We start from the raw sequence: 14,605 nt of genomic DNA on the forward strand, positions 1-14,605 counted from the left end.
GAGGCTTAAAAAAGACAATATTGTTTTACCTGGAAAAACTTCTGCAGATAAGGACTTTTTAAAAACATAACTCCCATGCCATTATCAAACCTAACAAAATGAATACTTACTCCTTACTATCATTTAATACCTATTCAAATTTCCTTAACTGTCTCAATTATTTTTTTTTCCAATTTTGGACAACTTTATTTGGGGTACAAAAAAATCTGCACAAATTTTAGACTGTGTTAAAATTTCCAACAAGAGATTTGCTAAATGAGAGCTTCATTTGCTATTTAAGTATTAGTCTCTGGTACTATTAATCTTTGAACAGGTTATGATCAACTGTCTTTGTACACTTTATTTGTTTGAATTAGGAGCCAAACAAGGTCCACACATTATATTTGATTGTTGTAGTTTTTTCAGTGTATAACAGTTCCTTCTTATTTTTTTAACACTTTTTTTTTCCTGAAGAAATTTGGTCATTTGTCCTGGGGAATGATCCACATTTTGGATTTGGCTGACTACTTCATCATGGTGTTATTTAACTTTTTCTGCTAATTCTTATTTCTCATGCTTCATGGATGCTACTAATCTAGAGGCTTAGTTAAACTGAGTTTTCATTTGACAAGAATACTCGTAGGTGGTGCTGTGTATTTCCTAATGCATCACATCAGGGAAGCACATAAGGTCTAGTTGTCTCAGTTTTAGTAACACTAACAGTGACCAGTGGGCTCATGAGTTGTCAGCTTATCTAAATTTCCTAACCTGCCACCAAATAATTTTAGCATATCTTGATCATCATTGCCCACATCTGTATTTCATTAGAATCTGCAAAATGGTGATTTTTCTATTTCTATCATCTTTTCCTGCTCTTATTAACTGGAATCCTTCCTTAAAGAAGAATGGTCCACATCTGTGGTCCAAACACATCTACTGTTTGGCTATTCTGAAATACAGTTCACACAAAAGAATGGCAGGATAAATGCTTCATTCTTTATCTTTATAAACAACTTCCAGAGCAATGACTCGGTGTCCTAGAAATTTCCAGTGATAACCAATGAAGTTTTCTTTTTTACTATATCATTAGGAGCTCATGAGTTTTAAAAAATATATTTGACATGTATCACTCAATTGCAGTCATTCTTTTTGATGCTCAGATTGTCTCATATTAGGCAATATGGCATAACAGGCAAGTGGAAACTCCTTCACGTTGGCTCCTATGTCCTTTTGACATAAATCCTTCAGTCAGTAATAGCTTAGTTTCTTAATGTCCTAGGGTCATATTTTATTCCCTGCCCCATATCTGGAATCAATCATTTATTGAAGGAACTCTGGCTCCTATTAGTCGGAAATGGTCTGGGTGTCAAGGTGATCATTGTTACTGGGTTTTTATTGCTTCTACATCTTTCTGTTGGACAGAATTTATACATACATATTTTTTAGAGAGAAAAAAATAATGTGTTCTTATTCATATTTCCAAGCAAAATTAGGACCACAGAATTTTACTTAACTTTCATATTTTGTAAAAAGCATGTATATGGTTCAAGTCAAAACTCTAATACAAGGCACAGAGAGGTCTTGCTTAGGCCTCTGTTTCCTACCATCTTATTTCCTCCTCTTCCACAGAAACTATTCTGGTTAATTTTTGTTTCATTTTTTTTTGTTTGTTTCTTTTTGAACATATAAGGAGATGTGTATATATTTGTCTACTCCTTCTTACACAAAAGGTGGTAACATACTATAAACACTGTTTTCCACCCTTTCTATTTTTTCCCTCACTTAAAGATATGTCCTGGGGGTCAGCTACTCTATATTAGCACATAATCGTCTCCATCTTCTCTTGGAGTAGTTAGAATGCATAATATACCATTGTGTGGCTATATCATAGTTTATTCAACTAACGCCCCACTGATGGACATTTTTTATTTCCTGTCTTTTGCTACTGCAAATATTGCTTCAATTAATCACCTTTTGCATAAATCATTTCATATTTTTGCAGGTGTGTTTGGGGGTTCAGGGATCCGCATTTTATTTTATTTTTTAATGTTTATTTTTGAGAGAGAGAGAGTGGGGGAGGGGCAGAGAGAGAGAGAAACAGACAGACAGACAGAGGTTCCTAAGCAGACTCTGTGCTGAGAGCAGAGAAGAGAGCCTGCTGTGGGTCTCAAACTACTAATTAGGTTATCATGACCTGAGCAAAAGTCCCGACGCTTAACCGACTGAGCCACCCAGTCGCTCCCAGGGATCTGCATTTTAAACAAGAATCCTAATGATTCTGATGCAGGTGATTTAGATCTACACGTTGAGAAACACTAGTATAGAGCAGTGTTTTTCAGTTGTGGGTGGGGACCCATTAATGAGTCACGAAATCAGTTTAGTGGCTTGAATTCGAATTTTTTAAAAAATAAAGTAGAACAGAAGGGAATTGAAAATATCAGTACACACTATAATAAGAGTAAGAGATATTTCTTTAAAAATATTTTTTCATGTTTTTTATTTTTGAGAGAAGGAGAGACAGAGGGTGAATGGGCAAGGGGCAGAGAGAGAGGGAGACACAGACTCCCAAGCAGGCTCCAGGCTCTGAGCTGTCAGCACAGACTCGGGGCTCAAACTCATGAACCATGAGATCATGACCTGAGCCAAAGTCAGACACTTAACTGACTGAATTACCCAAGTGCCCCTCTAGATTCTCTTTTAAATCCTGTTTTCTTTTTTCTTTTTTAAAAAATTTTTAACGTTTATTTAGTTTTGAGAGACAGCACAAGCAGGAGAGGGGCAGAGAGAGAGACGGAGACACAGAATCCGAAGCAGGCTCCAGATTCTGAGCTGTCAGCACAGAGCCCAATGTGGGGCTCAAACCCCCAAACTGTGATATCATGACCTAAGCCAAAGTTGGATGCTAAACCGACCTAGCCACCCAGGACCTCAAGAGATATTTCTTTAAACTTTTGTTTCAGAAAAGTATGTGTATAAGTCTGAACTGGATCATGACATATAATGTGTTTGTTACTCTGGATTATAGTCCAAAAAAGTTCAAACAATTGTAGGGGGAGTAGATTGTCAGTAAACAGATAAACTACTATTAGCTAGAATATTAGGGAAGACTTTAGGGTAGCAATGGTATCTGAACTTAGCCTTATAGAATGTGAATAGGCATCAAGAACATAGGTTGCTTTTCATAAGCGTAAAGTGTACATGGGGTATTAGAAGGGAAGAATACCGGGGTGCCTGGGTGGCTCAGTCGGTTGAGCGTCCGACTTCAGCTCAGGTCACGATCTCGCGGTCTGTGAGTTCGAGCCCCGCGTCGGGCTCTGGGCTGATGGCTCAGAGCCTGGAGCCTGCTTCCAATTCTGTGTCTCCCTCTCTCTCTGCCCCTCCCCCGTTCATGCTCTGTCTCTCTCTGTCTCAAAAATAAATAAACGTTAAAAAAAAAAAAAAAAAAAAAAAGAAGGGAAGAATACCAAAAGTAAAGCCAGGAAAGCAAAAATGTATATAGTGTGTAAACAGGTCTCCTACCTGGCTAGAGCAGAAATGGGAAGTTGTCACTGACACTAACCATCATTCTCTTTCAAAAGCCAAAGGTTTATTGTTAGGTAACTAAAAAGTTTTAATTATTTTCTTTTCACTTAAATTAGGCTTTGAAACATCTGTTTACCAGTCACAGCACTGGTATTGGAAGAAAAGGATGTCGATTAACAACAGAAGATCTTGAGGCTTATATTTATGTCTTCTCCCAGCCTGGAGCATTAAATGGTCCAATTAACCATTACCGAAATATCTTCAGGTCAGTATAATTTCTTTTTAGTTAAATAAAATATTCATTCCCTAAAGAGCCAATATTTTATTTATTTATTTTTCCCAAATATTACTTAAATTCCAGCTATTTAGGGGCACCTGGGTGGCTCAGTTGGTTAAGCCTTCGACTCTTGATTTCAGCTCAGGTCATGATCTCAGGGTTTGTGGGATTGAACCCCACATCAGGCTCTGTGCTGTCCATGCTGGTTGGGATTCTCTCAGTCCTCGTTCTAGTCTTTCTCTGCCTCTTCCCTCAGTTGCATGCTTGTATACACATGTGCACACACCCTCTCTGTCTCTCTCAAAATAAATAAACATTAAAAAAATTCTAGCTAGTTAACATACAGTGTAATATTAGTCTCAGGTGTAGAATTTAGTGATTCATCACTTACATACAACACCCAGTGCTCATCATAAGTGCCTTTCTAAATACCCATCACCTATTTAACCCATTCCCCCACACACCTTCCCCCCAGTAACCCTCAGTTTGTTCTCTATAGTTAAGCATCTGTTTCTTGGTTTGGCTCTCTTTTCTCCCCCTCTAAGTTCATTTGTTTTGTTTCTTAAATTCCACATAAGAGTGAAATCAGATGATATTTGTTTTTCTATGACTGATTTTGCTTAGCATAATACTCTCGAGCTCCAGCCACATTGTTGCAAATGGCAAGATTTTGTTCTTTTTTATGGCTGAGTAATATTCCATTGTATGTATATCTACCACATCTTTATCCATTCAACAGTCAATGTTTGAATGTTCAGTCAATGTTTCAGTTCTTTCCATAATTTGGCTATTTTTGAAATTAACAACAGGTGTCGGTGAGGATGTGCAGAAAGGGGAACCCTCTTACACTGTTGGTAGGAATGCAAACTTGGTGCAGCCACTCTGGAAAACAGTATGGACTTTCCTCAGAAAGTTAAAAATAGAACTACTTTACAATCCACCAATTGCACTATTAGGTATTTTCCCAAAGGATACAAAAATACTAATTTGAAGGGATACATGCACCCTGATGTTTATAGCAACATTATAAACAACAGCCAATATTTTATTTTTTTTTTTTTTAGTTTATTTGTTTGTTTTGAGAGAGAGACCACAGGCAGGGGAGGAGCAGAGAGGGAGAGAGAGAATCCCAAGCAGGCTCTGAGCTGTCAGTGCAGAGCCCAATGTAGGGCTCAATCTCACAAACCATGAGATCATGACCTGAGCTGAAACCAAGAGTTGGATGCTTAACTGGCTGAACCACTCAGGAGCCCCGTCAATATTTCATTTTTAAGATTAAGTTCACAGTTTATCCAAAGACTCAAAAGTGTTCATTTTGTAAGTTACATAGTCTTTTTCTAGGGAAAACTTTAAACATATGGAAAAGTAGAGAGAAGAATATAATGGAATCCCAATATAGTTGTCACTTGTTTTATCCATAACTATATCCACTTCTTATTTACCTTTGGATTATTGTGAATAGATGTATGTTTGTAATCATATTTTTAATGATTATTATTCATTCAAGAAATACATATTAAGCACTTTGTATGTTCTAGTCTATGCCAACACTCAGGATATAGTATTGAACAAAACGAGTCAAAGGTCCCTGATCACTAGCCAAGTGGGGAAAACAGACATCAACTGTATAACCACAGTAATGAATATCCGGTTATAAACAAACAAAGACCATGATAGAAAGGGATGAGAACGAGCAAATGATGTTTGAACAGAGAAATAGAGGATGAGTTACATATTGACTGAATAAAGTTGGGGTCAGAGGGATTGGCATTTCAGGAAAAGGAAACAGCATGTACCAAAGCAGTGTGGGAAGATAAGAGAGTTGTGGTTTTTTGTTTTTTGTTTTTTTTTTAATTTTTTTTTTAACGTTTATTTATTTTTGAGACAGAGAGAGAGGCAGAGCATGAACAGGGGAGGGGCAGAGAGAGGGAGACACAGAATCCGAAGCAGACTCCAGGTTCTGAGCCGTCAGCCCAGAGCCCAACGCGGGGCTCGAACTCACGGACCGCGAGATCGTGACCTGAGCTGAAGTCGGACGCTTAACCGACTGAGCCACCCAGGCGCCCCGAGAGTTGTGGTTTTAAATAATACAGTGAAGGCCATTGTAGCTAGAGCACAGAAAAAGAAAATAAAATGAGAATGGGTCCAAGAGAAGGCAGTGGCTGGTCTTACAGAGCCATGTAGACCATATTAAGTACTTAAGACCCATGAATGTAAAGCTAGTAAATGAGCATTTCAAGCAGGAAAGAGTAACAATCTAATCTGTATTTGTATACATTCATTCAATGTGAGGAAACTGCAGTGGTCCAGGCTAAAGATGATGGTAGCCTGAAATAGCCTGAAGGCAGTGGATATGGGGAGAATGGGTAGATTTAAGAGATATTTAAGAGGAAAATTGACAGGGATTGGTGATGGGTTAGATGGGCAGGGGTGGAGGGTCAGGGAAGGAATGAGAAGAAGAGGGGTATCAAGGATGGCTCCTGAATTTTTGGCTTGAACAGCTATATGGATATAGCTCATGCCATTCACTGAGGGAGAAAACACTAGAAGAGAACTGGTTTTGAGGAGAAGGTCATAAACTTTATTGACCTTAAACTAGTTGAGTTTGATGTGGTATCTTAAATATTCAAATAGGCAGATAGATACAAGGGTTTGGAATTCAAAGGAGAGAATCTGTGATGAAGTTATGTAAAATCTTGGTGTCGCTGATATACACAAATGAAGCTTTTGCTCAGAGTATATTGTCTAGGGAGAAAGTATAGAATGAAAGACAAGATATGGAGATTTGTCTGTTCAGATTTGGACTCTAGACAGGAGAAAAAGATTTTCCTTGGGAACCAGCAACCACAGCCTGCCTTGAAAAGGTTTAGAGCCTTGAATATATGCTACCTCCATAACACTAGAATCTCAGGGAAATATATTTCAATATCATCATAAGCTGGTAACACTTCCAAACAAGCCTGGTAGAAACAAAGACAAAATTTCTCTGGAGGATACATCTCAACTCAGACTTACAATATTCCCACAGGTAGAGTCCCCTGAAGATGAGTTCATAATCCAAATTACAAAAAATACTAATCCACCATTAATGAGTCAGAATACAGTTGCAGTAGAACTCTTACAAGTTTCAAATACTACAACAGAGATTATAAAGTATGTTTAAATCATTAAATATGTGAAAGAATAAAAATTATGAGAAAAGAATACAGAAATATCAAGACAGACTGGAAAAAGCTGAAAAAGAACAAAAGAACTTCTGGAAATGAAAAATATGGCTATTGAAATCTAAAATTCCATAAGTGAGTTAAATAGCAGATCAGACAAGCTAAAAAGAATTATGAATTAGAAGATAGCTCTGAAAAAATTACTTAGAATATAGCTTAGAGAGATAAAGAAGTGAAAATATAAAACGTTATATTTGACATAGAGGGTAAAATTAGAAATCATATATTGGGGTGCCTGGGTGGCTCAGTTGGTTAAGCATCTGACTTTGGTTATGGTTTGTGAGTTCAAGCCCCACATTAAGCTCTATGCTGACAGTATAGAGCCTGCTTGGGATTCTCTCTCTCTCCCTCTCTCTCTCTCTCTCTCTCTCTCTCTCACTCTCTCACTCTCCCCCACTTGTGCTCTCTCTTTCTCTCAAACCAAAAAAATTATATAGATAGGTGATAGATAGAATTAGATACACATACATATATATAGATGCTAAGAATTTTTTTCTAGTAAAATAAAATAATGCAAATAGAATGTATTATTTTCAAACCAGTAGAGGGTGACAAGATAACTATCAATTCAAAAGAAGGCAGGGAAGAGAAAAGGGAAGCAAAGTACAGTCAATAGCACAAAATAAGATGTCAAAATCAATTTAAATATGTCAGTAAGCACAATAAATATGAATGTATTAAACTTTCCAGTTAAAAAATAAAATATCAGATTGGATTGAGTCACAAAGCATAAGGACATAAAAAGTTGATAGTAGGAAGGTAGAAAAAAGTTATAGTGGGTGTTTTATTGGTTGATTAATTGATTTTATTTTTAAGTAATCTTTACATCCAACATGGGGTTTGAACTTACAATGCCAAGATCAAAAGTTGCATGTTCCACTGACTGAGCCAGCCAGGTGCACCTAAAGAAATTGTTATTTTATTTTATTTTATTTTATTTTATTTTATTTTTTAATGTTTATTTATTTTGGAGAGAGCGTGTGTGTGGGTGGGAGAGGGGCAGAGAGAAAGGGAGAGAGAGAGAACCCCCAGCAGGCTCTATGCTCAGCATGGAGCCTGAAGTGGAGCTTGATCTCATGACCATGAGATCATGACCTGAGCCAAAATCAAGAGTAGAATACTTAATCAACTGTGCCTACCCAGGTGCCCCAAAGGTGTTATTTTAAATAAAACAAAATCAAATTATTTGAATACAAAATCCAAGGGCAGTCAAGAGATTATATGAATGAGGGGAGAAGAGGTAAACCGAAACCTTTTTCTGACTAACAATAACAAGAAAAAATTTACAAATATAAACGTAAATATCATCGATAAAACAGAGATGTTAATTTAAAAGGTATTTGTAGGTACCCATTTATCAAGCAAGGCAATGATTGACATTGCAGAGGCTGCAGGTTACATCTCATAGGATATAGCAACATTGTCTCAAGTCCATATTTTGTCATTTGTTGTTTGTTTTTTACAAACAACATTTGTAAAGAGAATTATAAGAGAAAATAGAACAATATATTTTCATACAAGCTTAAATTTTGAACAGGAGATAAAAATAATAGTTTTTAAATGTTCTTGATTTACCTGTTTATCAAAAATCTAGCTTTGTGATACAAAACAATTAGCTACAAGGAAAAAGAGGAAAATATTCTGATGTTTCTCAAGTTATTTTACTAACATTTGTTCATTAGAGGATCTACATTCTCAAGAGTAAGCTCTAGAATCCTGCTAATTAGCATGGAGAGAGAAAGAGAAAAAAGCAGGCCTGTGAAGGTCAAAACTTACAATTTTATATAAAGGTGAAAGTTTTAAACTAGATTGCTATAGGTTAAATCTAGCCAGGTCAAGGTCATATGGAATTTTCTGGAAGGTCACTTGACTCCCTCTAATGCTTCTTTATGTTAGGGTAATCGAGCCCAAGTACATAATTAAAAATGGTTATACGATATATAATGACTATATATAAGGTATAGTACATATACTCAGGTATGGAAATCACTGTCATTTATCACCCTTCCCAGGACCATAGACTCATCCAAGGACTCTCCAAAATTTGGAGTTAAGGAACCAGAATGAATGAACTAGGAATTAGATTAGTTATAGGATCTAACCTGCAAAAAGATAAATAAGTCTAAACTTATAACAAAGCACCAAATAATAAAGCAAAACTGACACAAGGGAAAATGACAAATCCATAATCACTATTAGAGATTTTAACCCACCTCTCTCAAAAATTAATCAAGCAGGGAAAAAATAATAATAATAATGTGAAAGATTTGAACAACCCAATTAACATCTTTGATCTGATGAACAAATCTAGTATCCTGCATCCAATAATTAGAAAATATATACTATTTTTAAGCACATAGAAATGTTTACAAAGGTTGATTACATACTGGACTAGAGAGTAAATCCTAACCAATACCAAGGGATCAGTGTCATATGGATGTGTTCTCTGAACACAATGCAATTAGAAATTAACAATCACACAAACTTCTAAAAAATTCCATATATTCAGAAATTTTAAAAACTTCTAAATTACTCTTGGCTATGATCCAGGTATTTACCCAAAGAATACAAAAATACTAATTCAAAGGGATACATGTGCCCTGATGTTTATAGCAGTATTATCTGCAGTAACCAAGTTATGAAATAGCCCAAGTGTCCATTGATTAATGAGTGGATAAAGAAGATGTGGTATATATATACAAGGGAATATTACTCAACCAAAAAAGAATGAAATCTCACCATTTGCCACGACGTGAATGGAGCTAGAATGCTAAGTGAATTAAGTCAGTCAGAGAAAGACAAATACCATATGATTTCACTCATATGCAGAATTTAAGAAACAAATGAGCAAAGGGGAAAAATAGGGAGAAAGACAAACCAGGAAATAGATTCTTAACTATAGAGAACAAACTGATGGTTACCCAAGGGGAGGTGGGTGGGGAGCTGGGTGAAGTAGATGATGGGGATTAAGGAGAACACTTGTGATGGGCATAGGTGTTGTATGGAAGAGCTGAATCACTATATTGTACACCAGAAAATAATATAATACTATGTGTTAACTGGAATTTAAATAGAAACTTTAAAAAAATTACTCATGGATCAAAAAAGATCATAATGGAGGAGTGCCTGGGTGGCTCAGTTGGTTAAATGTCTGACTCTTGATTTCAGCTCAGGCCATGATCTCACGCTTTGTGAGATCAGCTCTGCATTGGGCTCCATGCTGACAGCACAGAGCCTGCGTGGGATTCTCTCTCTGCCCTTTCCCACTTGCACATGTGCGCATGTGCACTCTCACTCAAAATAAAGAGACATTAAAAAAAATCATAATGGAAATCAGTAAAAACGTAGAAAAGATAATAATATCAAAATGCGGAATACAGTTAAAACAATATGTAGGAAGAAATATATTCATAGTTTTCCATGCATATATTAGAAAAGAAGATAGAAAAGAAGATTAGTGACCTAAGAGTACAATTTGAGAAGTTAGGAAAAGAACAATATGTAAAAAAAAATAAATTGGAAGGAAAATAATTTAAATTAGATAAAAAGCAGAAATTAATGCAATCAAAAACAAAGACACAATAGAATCAAAAAATCAAAAGCCAATTCTTTGAAGGTTATTAATATAAACTTCTGCCAAGATTGGTTTTTAAAAAGCATGAATAAACAATATTAGGAAGTAGAAAATAGATATAGCTATAAACACAACAGAGATAAAATATAAAACTTAGGTTAACAAATTTAAGAACTTTGACAAAATGGGCAGTTTTTTAGAAAAATATAGCAACCAAAACTAACTCATGAAGAATTAGAAAACCTAAATAGACATAGCCATTAAAGAAATTGAATTATTAATTTAAAGCACATCTACCCACACAAATAGGCTGAAGTGGCTTTACATGTAAGTTCTAACACAGAACTCCCACTCTAATAGGCACTTTTAGACATTATAAAAAGAAGGTATAGGCTTCAGCTCATTAGAAGCTGGTATAACTTTAATACCAAAAGAAGACAAAGATTGTATAAAACTGGAAAATTATAGTTCAAACTACATTATAAATGTAGATCCATAAATTTAAAATATTTTTGACCTGAATCCAGCATAGATTAAAAATTAAACCAAAGTTAGCATTAAAATTCATTACTTTAAAAAATAAAATTCATTACTTTAATTAGCCACATTAACAGATTAAAAGGAAAAATATGATTATCCAAATAAAGAATGAGCATTTAATAATATTCAACACATATTTATGCAACAGTTCTTAGTGATCTAGAACTAGAATAGAGGATGTAAGAGTGGAGCTCAGTTAGGCCACTTAGCCTGAATCTCCTGAAGGGATAGTGTAGGAGATTGACTTTTGCTTTACTTAATTATCTGAGAGAAAAAAAAAAAATAAGGTATTCAAAGTGTTTTGGAGTGGTTATTTGCACCTGGACAGCTGGCAGGCACATAAAAAGATATTCCAGGAGTCAGGACCAAGAGGATAAAAAACCCACATTAAAAGCAGAAAATACTTTGTGATACTGTCCAATAGCTGTATCTGGATGGGAAACTTTGGGGGATCTGGGAAGTCTTTCCTCTATCTGGGAGAATGATATGTTATCCCTTGCTTTTAAAATCACCTTTGCAGATTTATTTTCCCTTTGCCATTACACTTGATATTCTCTGTGTCTGTTAGTGTCTTTATATTAATCACAGTATGATTCCATTATGACAACAAAGCAGAAGGGAACTTTGGTCTTAGAAACCTATAGCAAACATCATACTATATGATGAAACACTAAAAGCATTTTATCTAAAAATAAAGTCTAAAGATAAACTTGCCAACTATAACTGCTTCTATTCACCACTGTTTTGAAGGTTTTAGCCACATAAGAAAAAAAAAAAAAGAAAAGAAAAGTGTAAGTATTAGGAAAGAAACAAACAAAGCCATGATAATTCATAGATAATGTGGTTACAATCTAGAAAAAGAATCTACAGAAAAGTTATTTAAACAAAAATAGTTTAGCAAAGTTGATATACATAAATACAATATACAAAAATTATGATCTTATAAATGAACAGTTAGAAAACGTGTTTTAAAAATAGATACCCCAGGGCACCTGGGTGGCTCAGTCTGACTCTGGATTTCGACTCAGATCATGATCTCATGGTTCGTAAAATTGAGCCCTGCATTGGGCTCTGCACTGACAGCACAGCCTGCTTTGGATTCTCCCTCTCCATCTCTCTCTGCCCCTCCCTCTCTCTCTCTCTTTTTCTCGCAGAATAAATAAACATTAAAAAAAAATAGATACCCCTACAATAGCAACAACAACAAAATTAGGTGTATAGGAATGACTCTAACAAAAGATCACCTTTATAGATTGTCAAAACTTATTGGAAGTAGTCAAGAATACAGGCTCAGGGCAGTAGATATTTACTAATCAGTAGAGAAGTATTTTAACATTTTAACAATCCATACAGACATGCTGGTATAAACTAGTGAAAATTAGCCCTGGTTTATCATGTTCATGATTGGAAAACTTCAATATCATAAAGTTCTTTATTTCTCACAAACTATTAATTTAATTTAATTTCAATCAAAACTATAGGAAACTTTTTTGAAAATTGAAAAACTGATTCTGAAATTTGTATGAAAGAGCCTAAGGCTGAGAATGGCCAAGATAGTTTTAAAGGAAAGGATAGATGGATGACAAACCCTATTACATATTAAGGCTTGTAATGAGGCTATAAAATTAGTAAAATATGGCATCGACTCTGGGATAGACAAATTGACTAACAAAACAGAGAAGAAAGCCCAAAAATGGAGCCACGCATATGGGAACCTACTATGACAGAACATTTTGAGTCTGTGGTGAAAGATCCTATACATGTTGCTGGAACAATTAGATATCCATATAGAGTCAAATGAAATTAGATCCCTATCTCTTACTAAACAAGAAATAAACCTCAGGGAAATAAAAAACCTAAACATAAGCAAAACTTTCAAATGTTTGGAAGATAAGAAAATGCTTTCATAACTTCAGGTAGGAAAGATTTCTTAAATAAGACATAAACAGCTTAAATTATGAAGAAGACTGATAAATTTGACTGCATGAAAATAAAAACATTTATATATCAAATGATATCATAGAATGAGAGGCAAGTTTAGATGGGGCAACATTGTTTGCAATACACAGTCATGTGCTAACAATATCTAGAGTTTATAAAGAATGCCTCCGAATCAATAAAAATGTAGCCCAATCAAAAAATGGGCAAATATATGAAAAGACAATTCACAGAAGAGGAATTTAATGGTCAATAACATTAAAGGTGCCAAATCTTACTAGTAGTCAGATATAGAACTTAGGTTTCACTACTTGTAATAGAGACCTAAAACAATAGTATCATAAAAAAAGAAATGTATTTCTCTCACAAGTAAAAGTCTAGATTGGTTTGTTGGCTTTGCTCCATGAAATCATCAAAACTGTCTCTTTGGTCCGAGACCTAGGCACTTTATGTCTTGTTATTCTGCCATCCCTGGGGTGTCGCCCTTGTTCGTGTGGTCCAAGATGGTTTACCACCATGGCTGCATTTCAGTCAGTGGGAAGAGGGGAGGGGAAGGCATAGTGTACACAACTTAAAAGTTACACACATTGTTTCTCATATCTTCACCTTGCTGCAAGAACTCTGGCAAATGTAGGCAGTCTTTATTCTGGGTAGTCCCAGATTTTCCCAGATAGAAAACTAGATTTTCTATCACTGTGGTAGAAAGGAAGAGGTTTTAGGGAGCAGTCTCTACCACATCAGGTAAGTGAAAAGTATTCCACTCTCATTCGATTGGAAATATTTAAACTTTTGAGAAAAGTGTTGGCAGTGATGTGGAGCAAAATGAATTCTTACATGCTTCTTTGGAACATACAATCAGCTCGGAAAACAACCTGACAGTATTGACTAAGGTTGAAGATGTGCATACTCTCTGAAGAAGCAATTCTGTTTTGGGGAATATACTGTAAGAAAACGCTTTCATATGTGCACAAGGGGATGTACAAGAATAAGTTCAATATTATTTGAATTATCAAAATAATTGGAAATTTTTATTTATTTTTAATTTTTGTAATGCTTATTTATTTTTGACAGAGTGGGGGTGCGCACGACTGCGCCCAAGCCTATGAGTGGGGGAGGGGCAGGGAGTGGGAGACAAAGAAACCGAAGCTGACTCTAGGCTCAGAGCTGTCAGCACAGAGCCCAACTCACGAACTGTGAGATCATGACTTGAGCCAAAGTCAGACACTTAACCAACTGAGCCACCCAGGCGCCCCTTAAGTGGCCATTAACAGGAAAATGGATTAATTATGGTATAATCATAAGGTGAAATTCTATATAGGACTAAAAATGATGTAGAAGTAAATGTATCATTAATAGATAATCTTAAAAATATACTATTAAGGCACAGGTGTGGAAGCATATGTACAGTACTATACCATTCATATAGAGTTCTAGAAATGCAAAACACCTCCATATATTGTTTGTAGAAATCTGTGTACTGTATTTGGGGATATCTGACAAATAGTACCCCCTTTTCCTGACTAATTTCTGAACAAGTTGAGAAATCAAACA

At 35.5% G+C, this 14,605-nt stretch overlaps 1 protein-coding gene across 1 annotated transcript in view; it reads left to right on the plus strand.

Moving 5' to 3' along the window:
- The window catches only part of EPHX4 (epoxide hydrolase 4), a 42,801-nt gene that overhangs the window by 22,836 nt on the left and 5,360 nt on the right, over window positions 1-14,605 (plus strand). The window contains exon 6 of the mRNA XM_045478270.1: window positions 3,618-3,766. Within this exon, the coding sequence (XP_045334226.1) occupies window positions 3,618-3,766 (149 nt within the window). The remainder of the gene's footprint in view (window positions 1-3,617; window positions 3,767-14,605) is intronic.

This window comes from Leopardus geoffroyi, chromosome C1 (assembly GCF_018350155.1).
Source record: "Leopardus geoffroyi isolate Oge1 chromosome C1, O.geoffroyi_Oge1_pat1.0, whole genome shotgun sequence".
Classification (NCBI taxonomy): domain Eukaryota; kingdom Metazoa; phylum Chordata; class Mammalia; order Carnivora; family Felidae; genus Leopardus; species Leopardus geoffroyi.